The following is a 22,652-nucleotide window of genomic DNA, read 5'->3' on the forward strand; positions in this document are numbered from 1 at the left end:
TAGATACACTACAGTTAGAATACTATTATACTACTATTATTAATTACTTAGTAGTATAATACTATTATAATGTATTAGTAGTATAATCAGGGTTGGATAGTAATAGAAGACATGTAACAGGATTACGTAATCAGATTCGAAAAAGGAAGTAACTGTAATCAGACCAGATTACTTAAAATACATTTGCTATCGGATGACATTATTAAAACATCTGATTACATCTTGGATTACTTAATCTGATATGATATGTGGGCTGCAAGTGTTTGCCTTAAACACAGTGAAATGGTAGATTTTTTGAAAGATGTGCTGAGCCACACAGCTTGGATGTCACCTTTCATTGGGATTTCAAGATTTTTCCTTATGTTGTACCGTAATCTATTTAAAATCTCAAACTTCAGAATTTCCTCTCCTTGGTTGCTTTCCCCAGAAACTTTTTTTTAACCAAAAAAGTCAGACCCCCACTTACCGAGAACTAAATCATCCCACATTTAATCAGGATCCCTGTGTCAAAAATACATTTTTAATTAGTCAACACAGCCCCATCCTGTTCACTTCCCAAGCACTGGGATGACACACATGACAAATCAGCTGCTTAGTCAGCTAAATCTACCATTTAAGTGCAAATGAGTACACTAAAATCGACCTGTCTGTCTTTGAAGACCGATATACATTCAGAGTATTTGCACAAGTAATCATCCAACTCATGGAATGATCTGATTTCATTTCGATCTGTTACATCTGTCTATTAAAGAGTTTATTATACCTGACTGTTATGTTAAAGGTGAGTCAGACATTCAAATGACCATTTCCTCTTCTACTGGCCAGAATATGTAGACACTGTCTCTAGCCGGCTACCACCCTGTGCTTTACCTTGCACCTTTGAGACAATCTACAATACCCCATAATGAAAAAGAAAAAACAGGTTTTTAGATATTGTAGCAAATGTATAAAAAAACAACAGCTGAAATATCACATTTACATAAATATTCAGACCCTTTACTCAGTACTTTGTTGAAGCATCTTTGGCAAGCTTGGCATACCTGTATTTGGGGAGTTTCTCCCATTTTTCTCTGCAGATCCTCTCAAGCTCTGTAAGGTTGGACAGGGAGCGTCACTGCACAGCTATTTTCAGGTCTCTCCAGAGATATTCGTTCGGGTTCTAGCTGGGCTACTCAAGGACATTCAGAAACTTATCCCAAAGCCACTCCTGCGTTGTCTTGGCCGTGTGCTTAGGGTCCTTGTCCTGTTGGAAGGTGAACCTTCGCCCCAGTCTCAGGTCCTGAGCGCTTTGGAGCAGGTTTTCATCAAGGATCTCTCTATACTTTGCTCCGTTCATCTTTCCCGCGGTCCAGACTAGTCTCCCAGTTCCTGCCGCTGAAAAACATCCCCACAGCACGATGCTGCCACCACCATGCTTCACCGTAAGGATGGTGCCAGGTTTCCTCCAGACGTGACACATGGCATTCAGGCCAAAGAGTTCAATTTTGGTTTCATCAGACCAGAGAATCTTGTTTCTCATGTTTCACGTGCCTTTTAGCAATCTCCAAGTTGGCTGTCATATGCCTTTACTGAGGAATGGTTTCCGTCTGGCCACTCTACCATAAAGGCCTGATTGGTGGAGTGCTGTAGAGATGTTGTCCTTCTGGACAATATATAACTATCAAAATAAAGAAAGTTGCACACTCCGTGTGTAATCTCCCAGCAATTTAATTGACCTATTTACCAACATTTCGGCATCACTGTGCAACACCCTAAAGAAGGCACAGTGATGCTGAAACGTTGGTAAATACCCAATAAATTGCTGGGAGATTACACATGGAGTGTGTGACATTCTTTGTTTTGATAGTTTATAGTTTATTCGCCGTTAGTCAGCACCTCCGCACAAACTATTATTCCGGGTGTGCGCCAGCTCATGTTTTTTTTTTATATTCTGGAAGATTCTCCCATCTCCACAGATGAACTCTGGAGCTCTGTCAGAGTGACCATCGGGTTCTTGGTCACCTCCCTGACCAAGGCCCTTCTCACCCAATTGCTCAGTTTGGCCAGGCGACCAGCTCTAGGAAGAGTCTTGGTGGTTCCAAACTTCTTCCATTTAAAAGTAATGGAGGACACTTGGGGACCTTTAATGCTGCATAAATGTTTTGGTACTCTTGCCCAGATCTGTGGCTCGACACAACCCTGTCTCGGGGCTCTACGGACAGTTCCTTCAACCTCATGGCTTGGTTTCTGAACTGACATGCACTGTCAACTGTGGGACCTTATATAGACAGGTGTGTGCCTTTCCAAATCATATCCAATCAATTGAATTTACCACAGGTGGACTCCAAGTTGTAGAAACATCTCAAGAATAATCAAATCAAATCAAAGTTTATTTGTCACGTGCGCCGAATACAACACCTTACAGTGAAATGCTTACTTACAGGCTCTAACCAATAATGCAAAAAAGGTGTTACGGTGCGTGAATGAGGACCCAAAAGCGAATTAACAAAACAGAGTTTCTTTAATGACGAAACACACGTAGGCTCAGATGGACAGGCAGATTCCGACAGGACAGGACAAGGTTAGCTGAACAGGCAGATTCCGACAGGACAGGACAAGGTTGCAGCAAACACGACGATAGTCTGGTTCAGGCATGAGTAACACAAACGAGAATCCGACAAAGACAGGAACAAAAACAGAGAGAGATATAGAGGACTAATCAGAGGGAAAAAGGGAACAGGTGGGAAAAGGGGTGACGAGGTAGTTAGGAGGAGACAAGGAACAGCTGGGGGAAAGAGGGGGAGAAAAGGTAACCTAATAACGACCAGCAGAGGGAGACAGGGTGAAGGGAAAGGACAGAAACAAGACACAACATGACAATACATGACAGTACCCCCCCACTCACCGAGCGCCTCCTGGCGCACTCGAGGAGGAAGCCTGGCGGCAACGGAGGAAATCATCGATCAGCGCACGGTCCAGCACGTCCCGAGAGGGAACCCAACTCCTCTCCTCAGGACCGTACCCCTCCCAATCTACTAGGTACTGATGACCACGGCCCCGAGGACGCATGTCCAAAATCCTACGGACCCTGTAGATGGGTGCGCCCTCGACAAGGATGGGGGGGGGGGGAAGACGAGCGGGGGCGCGAAGAACGGGCTTGACACAGGAGACATGGAAGACCGGGTGGACGCGACGAAGATATCGCGGAAGAAGAAGTCGCACTGCGACAGGATTAATGATCCGAGAGATACGGAACGGACCAATGAACCGCGGGGTCAACTTGCGAGAAGCGGTCTTAAGGGGAAGGTTCTGAGTGGAGAGCCAAACTCTCTGACCGCGACAATATCTAGGACTCTTAGTTCTACGCTTATTAGCAGCTCTCACAGTCTGCGCCCTATAACGGCAAAGTGCAGACCTGACCCTCTTCCAGGTGCGCTCGCAACGTTGGACAAAAGCCTGAGCGGAGGGGACGCTGGACTCGGCGAACTGAGATGAGAACAGCGGAGGCTGGTACCCGAGGCTACTCTGAAAAGGAGATAGCCCGGTCGCAGACGAAGGAAGCGAGTTGTGGGCGTATTCTGCCCAGGGGAGCTGTTCTGACCAAGACGCAGGGTTGCGAAAAGAAAGACTGCGTAAGATGCGACCAATAGTCTGATTGGCCCGTTCTGCTTGACCGTTAGACTGGGGGTGAAAGCCGGAAGAGAGACTGACGGAAGCCCCAATCAAACGGCAAAACTCCCTCCAAAATTGAGACGTGAATTGCGGACCTCTGTCCGAAACGACGTCTGACGGAAGGCCATGAATTCTGAAAACATTCTCGATGATGATTTGTGCCGTCTCTTTAGCAGAAGGAAGCTTAGCAAGGGGAATAAAATGAGCCGCCTTAGAGAACCTGTCGACAACCGTAAGAATAACAGTCTTCCCCGCTGACGAAGGCAGTCCGGTGACAAAATCTAAGGCGATGTGAGACCACGGTCGAGAGGGAATGGGAAGCGGCCTGAGACGGCCGGCAGGAGGGGAGTTACCGGACTTAGTCTGCGCGCAGACCGAACAAGCAGCCACGAAGCGACGCGTGTCATGCTCCCGGGTGGGCCACCAAAAACGCTGGCGAATGGAAGCAAGCGTACCCCGAACGCCAGGATGGCCGGCTAACTTGGCAGAGTGAGCCCACTGAAGAACGGCCAGACGAGTAGGAACGGGAACGAAAAGAAGGTTCCTAGGACAAGCGCGCGGCGACGGAGTTTGAGTGAGTGCTTGCTTTACCTGCCTCTCAATTCCCCAGACAGTCAACCCGACAACACGCCCCTCAGGGAGAATCCCCTCGGGGTCAGTGGAGGCTACTGAAGAACTGAAGAGACGAGATAAAGCATCAGGCTTGGTGTTCTTAGAGCCCGGACGATAAGAAATCACGAACTCGAAACGAGCGAAAAACAGCGCCCAGCGCGCCTGACGCGCATTAAGTCGTTTGGCAGAACGGATGTACTCAAGGTTCCTATGGTCAGTCCAAACGACAAAAGGAACGGTCGCCCCCTCCAACCACTGTCGCCATTCGCCTAGGGCTAAGCGGATGGCGAGCAGTTCGCGGTTTCCCACATCATAGTTACGTTCCGACGGCGACAGGCGATGAGAAAAATACGCGCAAGGGTGGACCTTGTCGTCAGAGAGGGAGCGCTGAGAAAGAATGGCTCCCACGCCCACCTCTGACGCGTCAACCTCGACAACGAACTGTCTAGTGACGTCAGGTGTAACAAGGATAGGTGCGGATGTAAAACGATTCTTGAGGAGATCAAAAGCTCCCTGGGCGGAAACGGACCACTTAAAGCACGTCTTGACAGAAGTAAGGGCTGTGAGAGGAGCTGCCACCTGACCGAAATTACGGATGAAACGACGATAGAAGTTCGCGAAGCCGAGAAAGCGCTGCAGCTCGACGCGTGACTTAGGAACGGGCCAATCAATGACAGCTTGGACCTTAGCGGGATCCATCTTAATGCCTTCAGCGGAAATAACAGAACCGAGAAATGTGACGGAGGAGGCATGAAAAGAGCACTTCTCAGCCTTTACAAAAAGACAATTCTCTAAAAGGCGCTGGAGGACACGTCGAACGTGCTGAACATGAATCTGGAGTGACGGTGAAAAAATCAGGATATCGTCAAGGTAAACGAAAACAAAGATGTTCAGCATGTCTCTCAGGACATCATTGACTAATGCCTGAAAGACAGCTGGAGCGTTAGCGAGGCCGAAAGGAAGAACCCGGTATTCAAAGTGCCCTAACGGAGTGTTAAACGCCGTCTTCCACTCGTCCCCCTCCCTGATGCGCACGAGATGGTAAGCGTTACGAAGGTCCAGCTTAGTGAAAAACCTGGCTCCCTGCAGGATCTCGAAGGCTGAAGACATAAGAGGAAGCGGATAACGATTCTTCACTGTTATGTCATTCAGCCCTCGATAATCTATGCAGGGGCGCAGGGACCCGTCCTTCTTCTTAACAAAAAAAAACCCCGCTCCGGCGGGAGAGGAGGAGGGGACTATGGTACCGGCGGCAAGAGCTACAGACAAATAATCTTCGAGAGCCTTACGTTCGGGAGCCGACAGAGAGTATAGTCTACCCCGGGGGGGAGTGGTTCCCGGAGGGAGATCAATACTACAATCATACGACCGGTGTGGAGGAAGAGAAGTGGCCCTGGACCGACTGAACACCATGCGCAGATCGTGATATTCCTCCGGCACCCCTGTCAAATCACCAGGCTCCTCCTGTGAAGAAGAGACAGAGGAAACAGGAGGGATAGCAGACATTAAACATTTCACATGACAAGAGACGTTCCAGGAGAGGATAGAATTACTAGACCAATTAATGGAAGGATTATGACAAACTAGCCAGGGATGGCCCAAAACAACAGGTGTAAAAGGTGAACGAAAAATTAAAAAAGAAATGGTTTCGCTATGATTACCAGAAACAGTGAGGGTTAAAGGTAGCGTCTCACGCTGAATCCTGGGGAGAGGACTACCATCCAGGGCGAACAAGGCCGTGGACTCCCTTAACTGTCTGAGAGGAATGTCATGTTCCCGAGCCCAGGTCTCGTCCATAAAACAGCCCTCCGCCCCAGAGTCTATTAAGGCACTGCAGGAAGCTGACGAACCGGTCCAGCGTAGATGGACCGACAAGGTAGTGCAGGATCTTGAAGGAGAGACAGGAGTAGTAGCGCTCACCAGTAGCCCTCCGCTTACTGATGAGCTCTGGCTTTTACCGGACATGAAGTGACAAAATGACCAGCAGAACCGCAATAGAGACAGAGGCGGTTGGTGATTCTCCGTTCCCTCTCCTTAGTCGAGATGCGGATACCTCCCAGCTGCATAGGCTCAGCACCCGAGCCGGCAGAGGAAGATGGTAGTGATGCGGAGAGGGGGGCAACGGAGAACGCGAGCTCCTTTCCACGAGCTCGGTGACGAAGATCAACCCGTCGCTCAATGCGAATAGCGAGTTCAATCAAGGAATCCACGCTGGAAGGAACCTCCCGGGAGAGAATCTCATCCTTTACCTCTGCGCGGAGACCCTCCAGAAAACGAGCGAGCAAAGCCGGCTCGTTCCAGCCACTGGAGGCAGCAAGAGTGCGAAACTCAATAGAGTAGTCTGTTATGGATCGATTACCTTGACATAGGGAAGACAGGACCCTGGAAGCCTCCTCCCCAAAAACAGATCGATCAAAAACCCGTATCATCTCCTCCTTAAAGTCCTGATACTGGTTAGTACACTCAGCCCTTGCCTCCCAGATTGCCGTGCCCCACTCACGAGCCCGTCCAGTAAGGAGAGATATGACGTAGGCGACACGAGCAGTGCTCCTGGAGTAAGTGTTGGGCTGGAGAGAAAACACAATATCACACTGGGTGAGGAACGAGCGGCATTCAGTGGGCTCCCCAGAGTAACACGGCGGGTTATTGATTCTGGGCTCCGGAGATTCGAAAGCCCTGGAAGTGGCCGGTGGATCGAGGCGGAGATGGTGAACCTGTTCTGTGAGGTTGGAGACTTGGGTGGCCAGGGTCTCAACGGCATGTCGAGCAGCAGACAATTCCTGCTCGTGTCTGCCTAGCATCGCTCCCTGGATCTCGACGGCTGAGTGGAGAGGATCCGAAGTCGCTGGGTCCATTCTTGGTCGGATTCTTCTGTTACGGTGCGTGAATGAGGACCCAAAAGCGAATTAACAAAACAGAGTTTCTTTAATGACGAAACACACGTAGGCTCAGATGGACAGGCAGATTCCGACAGGACAGGACAAGGTTAGCTGAACAGGCAGATTCCGACAGGACAGGACAAGGTTGCAGCAAACACGACGATAGTCTGGTTCAGGCATGAGTAACACAAACGAGAATCCGACAAAGACAGGAACAAAAACAGAGAGAGATATAGAGGACTAATCAGAGGGAAAAAGGGAACAGGTGGGAAAAGGGGTGACGAGGTAGTTAGGAGGAGACAAGGAACAGCTGGGGGAAAGAGGGGGAGAAAAGGTAACCTAATAACGACCAGCAGAGGGAGACAGGGTGAAGGGAAAGGACAGAAACAAGACACAACATGACAATACATGACAAAAGGTGTTAGGTGAACAATAGGTAAGTAAAGAAATAAAACAACAGTAAAAAGACAGGCTATAAAAGTAGCGAAGCTACATACAGACACCGGTTAGTCAGGCTGATTGAGGTAGTATGTACATGTAGATATGGTTAAAGTGACTATGCATAAACAGAGAGTAGCAGCAGCGTAAAAACAGAGTTGGGGGGGCACACAATGCAAACAGTCCTGGTAGCCATTTGAATACCTGTTCAGGAGTCTATTGGCTTGGGGGTAAAAACAGTTGAGAAGCCTTTTTGTCCTAGACTTGGCACTCCGGTACCGCTTGCCATGTGATAGTAGAGGGAACAGTCTGTGGCTGCACTGTACCTATAGATTGCATTTGGATAACTGTTGCAGTGCTATTTGAGTTGTTAGATTTGTTCGGACATTTCTTGATTTCTTGTTGTGTTTTATTTTTTTTATTTTTTTGTGTGTGCTTGTTTGACATTTTACTACATTGTTTGGGGCTAGTAACATAAGAATTTCACTGCACCCACTATAACGTCTGCTAAACTGTATACGCAACCAATGCACTTCGATTTGTCTATAAGCCTATAATTTCACAATTAAAAAACGAGGGTTGGGAAAGCTTTCCCTGAAACCTGACAGTGAAACTGACCAGTGAGGTAATTTCATCCAGGGACACAGCAGGAAGTTGAGCCATCACTTGACCAAGGATTCTGGGGGGTTGTGTGGGTAGAGTTAGAGAGGGAACTGATCGGTCGTCAGCATAAACTGATGAGGCAGATGCTGGCTCACCAAGGAAGGAATCCAAAAGTAATTAGTAATGTAATGTCATTTCGAGTAAACCAATTGATTGCCTTACTAATTACAGTAACTGATTACATTTTTCAAGTAATCCGTCCAACCCTGAGTATAATAGTAGCATAACTTGCATTATGTTTTATATACAGTATATCTATGTACAACACATTACCCACAAATTACAACACACACACATTATGGATAAGCTTCTTGTACAGCTGCCAGTTAAATAATACACAAAAGCTACCTTCAACAAGAGTCTGTGATATGCAGAGAGATCTTTGACTTTGGTTTTGGCTGAAATCAGGGCAGAAAAGGTGTCTTAAGCACATTGTTGAACATGGAATAAACAATATTATAAATGATCAATATGTTCTTATTTAAGTATTAATTATGTTTTATGGACAGTATACATAAGATTTTTATCCCTGCCTCAAATTAGTTGTCTGTATAGTCCCCCAAAAAAATCCACAACATAAGATCCTGACATGACATGATTTGTGTTCTGTTCCACCGGCTACTTCTAGCCTAGGGCAATGAGGCATAAATGATTGTGAGTGACATTAGACCTGTCACAATAGTCAACTACAGGAGCAGGGTTCATTTGTCCCGGTTTGAATATGAAAATGAACTTACCGGCCTGGACAGAGAGTAAATTTGAGATAAAGATGAAAAATAGACAAAGAGGAGGATGATCATATTTATATTGTTATTATAGCGTAAGACATGGATTCTTACGCTTCAGACATGGCTACGGTACTGTGTGTCCCCCGTCAATAAAAAAGAGGACTAAAATGGACTAAAATATAGTTTTTCTCAACTATGTCACTATATTTTCAACTATGTCACTATATTTTCAACTATGTCACTATATTTTCAACTATGTCACTATATTTTCAACTATGTCACTATATTTTCAACTATGTCACTATATTTTGGACAATACAAGTGATGAGCTTGCAAAAATGTATTTCAACGTTCTAAAAGCATGTTGTTGGTTTGGATGACATTCATATTAATTCTGCCAGGTTATCAATTTACATTTTGGCTTGTTTTTTTTTCATTTGACCTTTAACTAGTCAGTTAAGAACAAATTTGTATTTACAATGACAGCCTAGGAACAAATGGGTTAACTGCCTTGTTCAGGAGTGTTACGTTCCCCAGTTTATGTGTTGTAGTTTGTATTTGCATGTTTTATTTCAGGAAAAAAAAAAAACCTTGGGAGTGCTTAGGCAAGAGGCCCGCGGGCATACATATACCCGTAGTATATTCATTGTCTAGGTACACTAGGTAAGACCTGGGCGGACCACCCCCTGTATTTTGGTTAGGGCACCAGGTGGTGCTAAAATAGGTAAGTAGTGGGTAGGCAGGTAAGATAGGAGAGGGGGGGGCTTTGAGATTTACTTTCTTTGCTTTGGTTCCGTCCAGCCCCTTTTCCCCATATTACCGTGTAAAGGAATAAAGTCCTTGTAACGGTACCACATTCTGTCTGTCATCCTTACTCGCACCTACAGTCCATACCTTTTTCACTTCACAGAGTTTAGTTGTAGCAGGGTGTTGCGTTCCCTCTTCATAGAGGCGTGCGTAACAAGGAGCAGAATGACAGATTTGTACCTCGTCAGCTCAGGGATTTGATCTAGCAACCTTTTTGGTTAGTGGCCCAACACTCTAACCACTAGGCTACCTGCCGTTCAGAACTACAACAATTGACTGTTTATAGAACATATGATACAACTACAGAAAATGAGATGATCTAGGAATCATTAAATAATCAATGAAAGTCAGTACTGTTAACACAATGAATCTGTCTGACTCGTATTTGGTCTTTATTTCATGTAGTTTTTATTCAATATTGTTAGTATTTAGAAACATATCTCACTAGAATTTAGTATTTGGGGCATTGATTAAATAATGCTTTTATGTAGGTTTATAATTTTGTTTATGAAGGTATTCTCCCAAGAGATCTCCTTTTAATTATTGTAGACTTTAGATTGCATAAATTGTACATATAAATAGCTTAATTGGTTAGCTTGGTTATTGGTTATCTTCTGTAACATCTCACACAAATAGGATAGGTAACACAAATAACATAACAATTTTCTGGTATTTCGATAATTCATAAAATATCCGATTGTAAAAAAATAAAAAAAAATGATTGCAATAGAAATTGTTGGCAAACTAAAACAATCCTTGAGTAAATCAAGTGGACAAACTTCCTATTTACTACTTCAACTTGACCTCTCTTTGTTGGGGTGACTACTCATACTGACAGCAAGCCACTTTCAAAACATTAGTACTGGAAACGTACCTTTCATTTGAGGAAAACCTACTGTAACGTTACTAGTCGTCTATGTGAGGCTGGAGGGACGGAAAGTGTGTAGATACATAGATTCTCGGCCTCGCGTTGAGGTGTTCACTAAAATAGACTCACTGTCCTCACCATTCTTGCTGTGAAATGCTGCAGATCCCAATCTCTGGTCTGTGGATGCTAATTACGTGTGTCTTTTCACCTGTCCGGTTGTCTGTTCATACACAGTGACTGACCGAAGGGGGACAAACTCGATGAAGTGATTTGATTTCAGTTTAAGCGGTTGTACTACATGTGAGAGTGTAATAACGTTTATGTAAGTGATACATTATACGTGGTGTACACAACTAAGAGCATTTCAGAGGATTTGGTCTATGTCACACAACTGTACAAAGCCATGTAATTCGGAAAATAACAACGACCACACAGATTTGAGTTAACCTTATCTGTATTATAAGAGTTGAATGTTCCCAAGGACTTTCATTTTTTGTTTTGTGTACCTGGCAGTGACTGGCACTAAAATAAGTCAGGTTTACCTCTGTCAGCAATATTCTAAGTTACACAAATTAGAAATCTTTTTTTTTAACATGTTTTCATAAGTAAGGGATTCTGGATGTACAGTATTTCTATCCTGTATATTGAGTGTGTATTAAATGTATTGTCCTGTTGTCCACAAAATGAATTTTTTTAAAATCTCAACCACAGCAATCCATAATGCCCCCATAATCATTTGACAAGCAGTTCAATTTGCACTTGAGCTCAAAAGATGATTGATTTATTAATTAATAGGTCAGACTGTACATGTTGAAACACTTCTAACTCTTGATGGGGGATATGCAGATGCAGTAATACATTAGTATGCAGTGCATTCGTAAAGTATTCAGACCCCTTGACTTTTTCTACATTTTGTTACATTACAGCCTTATTCCAAAATGGATGAGATACTTTTCCCCTCATCAATCTACACACAGTACCCTGTAATGACAAAGTGAAAACAGGGTAAAAAAATAGAAATACTTTATTTACATAAGTATTCCGACCCTTAGCTATGCGACTCGGAATTGAACTCAGGTGCATCCTGTTTCCATTGATCATCCTTGAGATGTTTCTACAACTTGATTGGAGTCCACCTGTGGTAAATTCAAATGATTTGACATGATTAGAAAAGGCACACACCTGTTTATATAAGGTCCCACAGTTGACAGTGCATGTCAGAGCAAAAACCAAGCCATGAAGTCGAAGGAATTGTCCGTAGAGCTCAGAGAGCTCCGGATTGTGTCGAGGCACAGATCTGGGGAAGGGTACCAAAACATTTATGCAGCATTGAAGGTCCCTAAGAACAGAGTGGCCTCCATCATTCTTAAATGTAAGAAGTTTGGAACCACCAAGACTCTTCCTAGAGCTGGCCAACCGGACAAACTGAGCAATCGGGGGAGAAGGGCCTTGGTCAGGGAGGTGACCAAGAACTCAAGAGTTCCTCTATCGAGATGGGAGAACCTTCCAGCCATATCTGCAGAACTCTTCCAATCAGGCCTTTATGGTAGAGACGGAAGCCAGACGGAAGCCACTCCTCTATCAAAGGCACATGACAGCCCGCTTGGAGTTGGCCAAAAGGCACCTAAAGACTCTCAGACCTTGAGAAACTAGATTCCCTGGTCTGATGAAACCAATATCGAACTCTTTGGCCTGAATGCCAAGCATCACATCTGGAGGAAACCTGGCACCATCCCTACGGTGAAGCATGGTGGTTGCATGCGGCAGGGACTCGGAGACTAGTCAGGATAGAGGGAAAGATGAACAGAGCAAAGTACAGAGAGATCCTTGATGAAAACCTGATCCAGAGCACTCAGGACCTTAGACTAGGGCGAAGGTTTACCTTCCAGCAGGACAATGACCCTACACAGCCAAGACAATGCAGGAGTGGCTTTGGGACAAGTCTCTGAATGTCATTGAGTGGCCCAGTCAGACCCCAGACGTGAACCCAATCGAACATCTCTGGAGAGACCTGAAAATAGCCGTGCACAGATGCTCCCCATCCAACCTAGTCAAGAGGACCAAAACAATTTTCTCAGACCTAAATGTAACACTGATATCAGGCGGTAGTGGAGTATTGTACATTAAACAAGAAACTGCACTTGAAATACTCAAACCATTTTTTTTTATTGTCTTGTAACTTCTGCAAACAGGTGTTGCAAATAAAGACATGCATTTGCTCAGATACAATATATATTGTATTAATACTTAATAAAAACGTATTTCAACTATTTATATTTGCTTCAACAGTCTCATATAGTTATTTAAATTAACATTTTGATTTCATGTAACAAAAAATAACAAATATATTCAATAACTTTTTCTTTCTTCTCCATGTGTTCACTCAGTTATCTCTTACAGTTATAATACCTTCAGTTGTCCTCTCCTTTTCTACTTCTTTCATTTCCAATCAGAAAAGCCTTCCTTGATAATCATCACTAATCTGCAAAACATTTCATATACCAAAGTAAACAGATGTAATTGCAGTTCTGTGTTGTAGCAATGTGTTGACTACAGGAATTGATCTTCTCAGTGCATGCAATGTTTTGTGTACCTTATCAAGCATCAAACATCTTCTTTCTGCCCTCCATGCCTGACATGGCATCCACATTTTGACGCCAGTCGGTGACCTCCTCTTTCTGTAGGAAGCAGAAATGTGTCATTGACACTCAATCAGTCATTGACAAACAAACTAGCGTGAGAATAAACAACAAGTTCATAATTTGGATTCGAGATGAAGAGCTTCTTAGATTTCTACTGTCTGTGATAATACCTCAATATAACAAGTAAAAGCAAGTAGACATCTTGACGAAGTACAACGGACTGAGCATGGACCAGTCTTACCTTCTCCTCTGCTTTCTTGACTGTCTTGAGGTTGGACTTGAAGTCGATTGTCTCTTTGTGCTTGGAGCCCAGCAGAACACTGAGCATCATCTCAGCTGAGATCTTCACCCTCTTCAGGCTTGGCTTCTTGAACTTGCTCTGCAGCTCAATGATCTTCAGACCCAACTCATGGCACTGGCAGAGCACAGAGGACATAATAACTTTCAGTCACAATACAGGCTTTCACATTTACTGTGACCATTGCCAATGTCCCAAATGGCACCCTATTCCCTTTATAGTGCACTAATTTTGCCCAGGCCCTATAGGGCTTTGGTTATAAGTAGTGCAATATATAGGGAATAGTGTGCTATTTGGGACAGATGCGTAATCTTCCCAGTTGTACAGCAACGAGTATGTACTGTGGCTGACGTTCCCTCTTAATTAATGTTGAACTCATAGCCGTTGGGAGGCAGTGTTTTGTATTATCAAAGACAGCACAGAATGAAGACGGAAATAGAAGTCCTTGATCACGCTTGTAGCGATGTCATGGCGATGTTGGATAGCTAAGTTCATACACAGAAACACGTCATCGGGTCTAACGGTCAATTCTCGCTGAACTGCACCTGTGCAGGCCGTCAAATAAAAGGCACTCCTTTGATATGAAGCTGTTTGTCACTTCCCTGAGGTTGGAGTAATGACATGTTCAGCTACGTAAGACATTTCGAGAAAATTAACAACCAAGGAAGAATTTTTCACTTCTCTCATTGACTTCCCAAACCCTGGCCTTTTTAAAATGTTTTTTTTTTTTTTTACTAAAAATAATTAAGTATTTGGTTTTGAAGTGTCAAAAGTAAATGTAACTTCCAAAATATACTTAAGTATCAAAAGTTAAAGTAAAAGTATAAATCATTTCAAATGGCTGACATTATTATTATTTTTTAAATCTACAGATAGCCAGGGGCACTCTCCAACACTCAGACATAATTTACAAATTAAGCATTTTTGTTTAGTCAGTTTGCCAGATCAGAGGCAGTAGGGATGACATGGGATGTTCTCTTGATAAGTGTGTGAATTGTACCAATTTCTAAGTATTCAAAATGTAACTTTTGGGTGACAGGGAAAATGTATGGAGTAAAAAGTACAGTATTTTCTTTAGGAATGTAGTGAAGTAAAAATAAAAGACCCCCCCCCCAAAAAATAATAATTAATGTAGTACTTTCAATTATTTTTACCCTGATCTTTTGTCATTTCCCTCTGCAATTATTTGTTTTCTACAAATTATTTTTGAGTATCCTACCTCCTTGTCAGTTTTGGTTACTTTCAGTCCCACGTCGTATCGCTCCTCATCTACCACGTCGATCTTACGGTGCAGATCTTTGCACAAATCCTGCCAAGAGAACAAAAGACAGAACATTTATCATATTTTCTTTTGTTACACTTTCTGTAAAGAATTTCAACTGTCGTGTATTATAATGCATTATCCACACCCTCACATGGCGACATAAATGCACTCGTAACAGTATTGTATACAATGTCAATGTGAGTGTCAGTGTGTATACCTAGGTCTATATCCAGGTCTCTCTTGAAAAATAGATTTTTATCTCAACAAGACCCACCTAGTTAAATTTTTAAAAATATATTTTCATCCCTTATTTTACTGAGAAAAATTATCATCTACAGCAACAACCTGGGGAATAGTTACAGGAATGAGCTAATTGGAAGCTGGGGCTGATTAGGTGGCCATATTGGGATTTTAGCCAGGACACCAGGGTTAACGCCCCTACTCTTACAACAAGTGCCATGGGATATTTAATGACCACAGGATACCTATTTTAACATCCCAACTGAAAGACAGCACCCTACATAAGGAAGATAGTTTTTTAGACCAGAGAAAAGTGCCTCCTACTGGCCCTCCAACACCACGTTTAGCAGTATCTGGTCTCCCATCCAGGGACAGACCAGGACCAACCCTGCTTAGCTTCAGAGGATAGCCAGTAGTGGGATTGCAGGGTGGTATGCTGCTGGCAGACTGAAGTTTCAATAAATAATACCATGAGCTCATCCACAGACAAGCCAGAAAGCTTGAGAGGAGGGACTCTCTCAGCGAGAGCTTCTTCTCTTTCTCTCTTCTTCTCCTCCGTCTCAACCTCTAGCATCTGGCCAGCTACTGTCAGCAATCTGATCTATAGGAAGGAAACATAAAGCTGCAGTCAGAAATCTGATCTATAGGAAGGAAACATAAAGCTACTGTCAGCAATATGATCTATAGGAAGGAAACATAAAGCTACCACATGAGGTTGGTGACACCTTAATTGGAGAGGACGGGCTCGTGATAATGTCTGGAGCGGAATTAGTGGAATTGTATCAAACACGTGTTTATAGGAGCACAAACATCCAAAGGAATGTAAACATAGGTTCAAAAGGTCACAAGAGGTCGGGGTTCATGAGCTACACATGAGCTACGCGTTATGACATGCGTTCTGTTTATGTCATTGGAGGCTGCTGAGGGGGAGGACAGCTCATAATAATGGCTGGAATGGAGTCAATGGAATGGTATCAAACGCATCAAACATGTGGTTTCCATGTGGTTGATGCCATTCCATTGACTCCGTTCCAGCAATTATTATGAGTCGGTCTCCCCTCAGCAGTCTCCACTGGTTTATACACTGTTCATATCTCAAATCAAATCAAATCTTATTGGTCACATACACGTGATTAGCAGATGTTATTGCGGGTGTAGCGAAATGCTTGTGCTTCTAGTTCCGACAGTGTAAGACTACAAGTTTTGTTCTTGTGTTGACCATGGATGCCAAAATGCTCACCTTCAACCCCAACCGTCGGGCTGAGGAGATCTTGGACTTTTCTTTTGGTTTGGGCCTGTGTCAGCATTAAATGACAGAGGGGGAGAAATAGAGAACATGGAGATGGGCTGTTCTGTTATATGATGTGGTTCATCTTTCCAATGCACACGTAAACATCACTACTTACGCGTCCGCCATGTTTCCCTTATTGTCTTAGCCCTGAAATTTGGAGGTAGGAGAAGAAAGCATTTTCACCCTCAACACAAACAAAAAAACGAAACAACAGAACATTCAGGCTTACATACCATTCATGAGGATCCAGGTTGGCCTTTTTATCAACTGGTGCTAAAAAATATATATACATTTTGTAATAATCTTATTATTATTTTTTTTATGTATTTGGTTGAAAAATGTATTGCAAATACAATGTAGTGTATCTTTCACATATTAAGCTGTTGCCAATGCTTAGGATGGGGATTGATGATTGGTTGTATCCTCCTTTGCATCAGCTATGTCTCACACCCAGTGCACATGTTGCCTCATTGAACCTCTTTTAGATCATTTAATGTGCACTGCTGGTTAAGCCTGTGTCCAAGTCAAATAGAGGCCTGTGTCCATACTTGAGGTATTTTATTTGAAAAGTATTTGAAATGTGTTCAGTATGTAAGGCAGAAGAGGGCTCTTGTTATTTGAAGCTCACAGGATGTGAGGGTGAATGAGTAAGACAACATTTAAGTGCCTTTGAAAGGGGTACAGTAGTATAGCAGGTGCCAGGTGCAGTGGTTTGTGTCAAGAACTGCAACGCGACTGGGTTTTTCAGGCTCAACGGTTTCCCGTGTGAATCAAGAATAGTCCACCACCCAAAGGAAATCCAGCCAACTTGACACAACTGTGGGAAGCATTGGAGTCAACATGGGCCAGCATCCCTGTGGAACGCTTACGACACCTTGTAGAGTCCATAACCCAACTAATTTGTATTTATTATGGATCCCTATTAGCTGCTGCCACTGTATTTACAGTGCATTCGGAAAGTATTCAGACACCTTGACTTTTTCCAAATGTTGTTACGTTACAGACTTATTCTAAAATTGATTCAATTGTTTTCTCCCCTCAATGTATACACAATACCCCATAATAACAAAGCAAAAACAGTTTATTTAAAAAATACTAAATGTATTAAAAATAACAAAATAAAATATCACATTTACACAAGTATCCAGACACTTTACTCAGTACTTTGTTGAAGCACCTCTGGCAGCGATTACAGCCTCAAGTGCCAGGTTTCCTCTACACCTGACGCTTGGTTTTCAGGCCAAAGAGTTCAATCTTGGTTTCATCAGACCAGAGAATCTTGTTTCTCATGGTCTGAGAGTCCTTTAGGTGCCTTTTGGCAAACTCCAAGCGGGCTGTCATGTGCCTTTTACTGAGTCGTGGCTTCTGCCATAAAGACTTGCTAAAAAGGCCTGATTAGGATTAGTGGAGTGCTGCAGAGAGAGTTGTCCTTCTGGAAGGTTCTCCCAGCGCTGTCAAAGTGACCATCAGGGTCTTGGTCACCTCCAGGACCAAGGCCCATCTCAAGGATTATCAATGGAAACAGGATGCATCTGAGCTCAATTTCGAGGTATTTCATTTTTTTTTATGTATACATTTGCAAAAAAAATCTAAAAACCTGTTTTGCTTTCATTATGGGGTATTGTGTGTTGATTGATGAGGCCTTTTTTTATTTAACCATTTTAGTCAAGGGGCCTGAATACTTTCCGACTAAACTGTATCACATATACATCTTTTGGGGGAAATGTCAGGGCATGCACTGCACTTTAAATCTCTTAAAGATCTCTACAGATCTATGTCCCACCCTCGGGACAGTTGAGCTAATGTGCGCTAATGTGATTAGCATGATGTTGTAAGTAACAAGAACGTTTCCCAGGACATAGACATATATTATACGGGCAGAAAGCTTAGAAATTCTTGTTAATCTAACTACACTGCCCAATTTACAGTAGCTAATACAGTGAAAACATGCCATGCTATTGTTTGAGGAGAGTGCACAAATGAAAATGTATATATTGACCAATTAAGCACATTTGGGCAGACTTGATGCAACATATTGAACAGAAATATAGTAGATCATTGGATCAGTCTAAAACTTTGCACACACACTGCAGTCACCTGGACAAAATCTAAATTGTGCCAAGTGTCCTAAAGCCAGATAATGGCCTTTCTCTTGCATTTCAAAGATGGAACATTTTTTAAAATGTAAACACGTTTTTTCTTTATATTATCTTTTACCAGATCTAATGTGTTATATTCTTAATTTCACATTTCCACAAACTTCAAAGTGTTTCCTTAAAAAAAAAAAAAAAAAAAAAAAAAAAAAGAAGCTGGTTATGGGTGCACCTCAGCCACGCTCAAGTTCCTAAACAATATCATAACCGCCATTGATAAGAGACATTACTGTGCAGCCGTATTCATCGACCTGGCCAAGGCTTTCGACTCTGTCAATCACCACATTCTTATCGGCAACAGCCTTGGTTTCTAAAATGATTGCCTCGCCTGCTTCACCAACTACTTCTCTGATAGAGTTCAGTGTGTCAATTCGGAGGGCATGTTGTCCGGACCTCTGGCAGTGTCTATGGGGCTGCCACGGGGTTAAATTCTCGGCCTGACTCTCTTCTCTGTATACATCAATGATGTTGCACTTGCTGCTGGTGATTGTTTGATCCACCTCTACGCAGACGACACCATTCTGTATACCTCTGGCCCTTCTTTGGACACTGTGTTAACTAACCTCCAGACGAGCTTCAATGCCATACAACTCTCCTTCCGTGGCCTCCAACTGCTCTTAAATGCAAGTAAAACTAAATGCATGCTCTTCAACCGATCGCTGCCCGCACCTGCCCGCCCGTCGAGTATCACTACTCTGGACGGTTCTGAATTAGAATATGTGTACAACTACAAATACCAAGGTGTCTGGTTAGACTGTAAACTCTCCTTCCAGACTCACATTAAGCATCTCCAATCCAAAATTAAATTTAGAATCGGCTTCCTAATTCGCAACAAAGCATCATTCACTCATGCTGCCAAACATACCCTTGTAAAACTGATTATCCTACCGATCCTCGACTTTGGCGATGTAATTTACAAAATAGCCTCCAACACTCTACTCAACAAATTGGATGCAGTCTGTCACAGTGCCATCTGTTTTGTCACCAAAGCCCCATATACTAACCACCACTGCGACCTGTATGCTCTCGTTGCCTGGCCCTCGCTTCATATTCGTCGCCAAACCCACTGGCTCCAGGTCATCTACAAGTCTCTGCTAGGTAAAGCCCCGTCTTATCTCAGCTCACTGGTCACCATAGCAGCACCCACCCGTAGCACGCGATCCAGCAGGTATATCTCACTGGTCACCCCTGAAGCCAATTCCCCCTTTGTCCGCCTTTCCTTCCAGTTCTCTGCTGCCAATGACTGGAACGAACTGCAAAAATCACTGAAGCTGGAGGCTCATATCTCCCTCACTAGCTTTAAGCACCAGCCGTCAGAGCAGCTCACAGATCACTGCACCTGTACATAGCCCATCAGTAAATAGCCCATCCAACTACCTCATCCCCATAGTGTATTTATTTATTTATCTTGCTCCTTTGCACCCCGGTATCTCTACTTGCACAGTCATCTTCTGCACATCTACCATTCCAGTGTTTAATTGCTATATTGTAATTACTTTGGCACCATGGCCTATTTATTGCCTTTACCTCCCTTATCCCACCTCATTTACACACACTGTATGTATATACTTTTTCTACTGTATTATTGACTGTGTTTGTTTATTCCATGTGTAACTCTGTGTTGTTGTATGTGTCGAACTGCTTTGCTTTATCTTGTCCAGGTCGCAGTTCTAAATGAGAACTTGTTCTCAACTAGCTTACATGGTTAAATAAAGGTGAAATAAAAAAATAAAATGGTATCGAGAATATGCATATCCTTGCTTCAGCTCCTGAGCTACAGGCTACAGTTATATTTGGGTATGTCATTTTAGAAGATTTTTTTTTTTAAAGGTCCGATCCATAAGAGTTTTTTTAACACTCAAAATAAACAATTTATTAACAATTTCAAATGCAGCTCTGATTTATTTGAGAACAAACAAAGGTTTGCCAAAATGTTATATTGAAATAATTATTGTGACATTTAAACATTGTAACATTTGTTGAATATTCAAGCTTTACAATGTGCGGTGTTAACATTTATCTCCATAACAGACCAGTCTCTGCATAGGCGTCAATAAGACTCCATAACCCACTTATTCCAAGGCATGTGAACTAATTAACACTAACTATTCACTGTCAGTCTTCAGAACAATGTTAATCCAATGTGTCTTCATCTTATACCATATATTTCCATTCTGAATTCAAGCAGCCCTGTAGAAATAAATAAAATTGACCTATGCTGAAAAGTTCCACATTCCCAAACTGTTTTCCACCGCTCTCCTCAACCAGCGAAACTCCTCCTGCATTCATTTCAAACCTAAAATGTAATACATTTCATCCACACAGAAGATTACATTTTAAAAACGTAAGTTTCTTCATATTACGCCAAAGGAGTCATTGAGACAAACCCTACCTTTAAGGTGTAGAAAAGTCTGAGGGAGAGAGTGAGGGAGTTTAGGGTGGGAGAGTAGCTGAGAGCGCATAGGGGAAATATCATTCAGATTTATAGTTTATAACCCCTGTGTGAATGGCTCACTAAAATAGACTGCTCTCTGTCCGAGTCACTCTCCCACTGACATTGACGTTTACTGTTGCACATAGCATCTAAATGTTATTCAGGCAGGTAAGTGTTGTAATTAAATACTTTTATGGGCTTGAACGTTTGGGGCGGTACACTGTCAGTCTGTCTCATGGTTCTGACTCCACCCGTTGGTGGCAAGTTGACATGTAGCATGTATTGCTACAATCACCTCTAAACCCTTTCTCTGGACCAGTATCATACCTACACATTTAGAACTTTATACAGAGTATGTAGTTTTGTCATAGGGATGTCCTAAAATGGAGTTTACATTTGCAAAAATGTCCAAAACGTTTTTGTTTTTTTTTGCTTTGTCACTACTTTTGAATCAATTTTAGAATAAGGCTGTAACATAACAACATGTGGAAAAAGTCAAGGGGTCTGAATATTTCCCTAAGGCCCTGTAGCTAGGAATGTTACCATAAAAAATGACTGTAAAATATGATGATGTAGGGTTTGTCAGGATTGTGGACAGGTTTGTGGTTGGGTGATGTGGACATAAGAAATACTATAACATAGCATACCTCTGTATTGTTTTTCCCCACTTTGATTTCAACGTTGTATCGTTTGTCATCTACAATATCAATCTTTTGGTGTTGGTCTTTGCAAAGGTCCTGCAAGAATATGATATCATGTAGAAAAGACCACCATACTTTTTTTTACATGGAGAACCAACACAATTACAGATAACAGTATTGTTGAAATAGCAGAATATTTAAAAACATTTATATACTTCAAAAATAATGACTTCTCTAGAGTATTTGGTATTTTATTAAGATCCCCATTAGCTGTGAAAGCAGCAGCTACTCTTCCTGAGGTCCACACAAAACTTGAAACATGACATAATACAGAACATAAATAGACAAGAACAGCTCAAGGACAGAACTACATACAAAATGTGTTTTAAAGGCACACGTAGCATACATATCAATGCATACACACAAACTATCTAGGTCAAATAGGGGAACGGCGTTGTTCCTTGAAGTGTTGCTTTATCTGTTTGCTGTTTGCTGTTTATTTGAGCAATATGACATGGAAGTTCCATGTAATAATGGCTTTATAAAATACTGTATGCTTTCTTGAATTTGTTCTGGATTTGGGGACTGTGAAAAGACCCCTGGCGGCATGTCTGGTGGGCTAAGTGTGTGTATGTCAGAACTGTGTGTAAGTTGACTATGCAAACAATTTGGGATTTTCAACACATTAATGTTTCTTATAAAAAGAAGAAGTGATACAGTCAGTCGCTCTTCAACTCTTAGCCAAGAGAGCATGCATAGTATGTATATCAGCCCTCTGATTCTCAATGAAGAGCAAGACGTGCCACTCTGTTCTGGCCCAGCTGCAGCTTAACTAGGTCTTTCCTTGCAGCACTGGACCACACGACTGGGCAATAATCAAGATTGGATAAAACTAGAGCCTGCAGAACTTGCTTTTTGGAGTGTGGTGACAAAGAAGCAGAGCATCTCTTTATTATGGACAGACCTCTCCCTATCTTTACAAACATTGAATCTATATGTTTTGACCATGACAGTTTACAATATAAGGTAACGCCTCAACTTGT

At 42.7% G+C, this 22,652-nt stretch overlaps 1 protein-coding gene across 2 annotated transcripts; it reads right to left on the reverse strand.

The window, feature by feature from the left end:
- Positions 1-11,398: 11,398 nt before the first annotated feature.
- Positions 11,399-21,087, reverse strand: LOC110524780 (troponin I, slow skeletal muscle). Of its 2 annotated transcripts, none has more exons than XM_021604705.3 (8): positions 20,927-21,087; positions 16,497-16,528; positions 16,331-16,385; positions 15,560-15,691; positions 14,806-14,895; positions 13,530-13,703; positions 13,240-13,324; positions 11,399-11,782 (listed from the first exon to the last, which is right to left on the reverse strand). In XM_021604705.3, the coding sequence occupies exons 2-7, from the start codon at positions 16,505-16,507 to the stop codon at positions 13,244-13,246; spliced, it is 543 nt and encodes a 180-aa protein (XP_021460380.1). In that variant the 5' UTR covers positions 16,508-16,528; positions 20,927-21,087; the 3' UTR covers positions 11,399-11,782; positions 13,240-13,243. The 2 variants fall into 2 exon arrangements, with proteins under 2 accessions (XP_021460380.1, XP_021460376.1); XM_021604701.3 differs by lacking the exon at positions 11,399-11,782 and adding an exon at positions 12,794-13,128 and having other exon boundaries at positions 20,927-21,055.
- Between the last annotated feature and the right edge of the window lie 1,565 nt (positions 21,088-22,652).

The sequence above is a fragment of the Oncorhynchus mykiss genome, chromosome 1 (assembly GCF_057628025.1).
Source record: "Oncorhynchus mykiss isolate SJ-2025 chromosome 1, ASM5762802v1, whole genome shotgun sequence".
Lineage (NCBI taxonomy): Eukaryota > Metazoa > Chordata > Actinopteri > Salmoniformes > Salmonidae > Oncorhynchus > Oncorhynchus mykiss.

Excerpts from the sequence above, each read along its gene's own strand:
- LOC110524780 (XM_021604705.3), bottom strand. Across the intron at positions 14,896-15,559 it reads TGTCTGTGGATGAGCTCATG|GATTTGTGCAAAGATCTGCA; the intron begins GTATTATTTATT and ends TTCTCTTGGCAG. Across the intron at positions 13,704-14,805 it reads TAACCAAAACTGACAAGGAG|TGCCATGAGTTGGGTCTGAA; the intron begins GTAGGATACTCA and ends GTGCTCTGCCAG.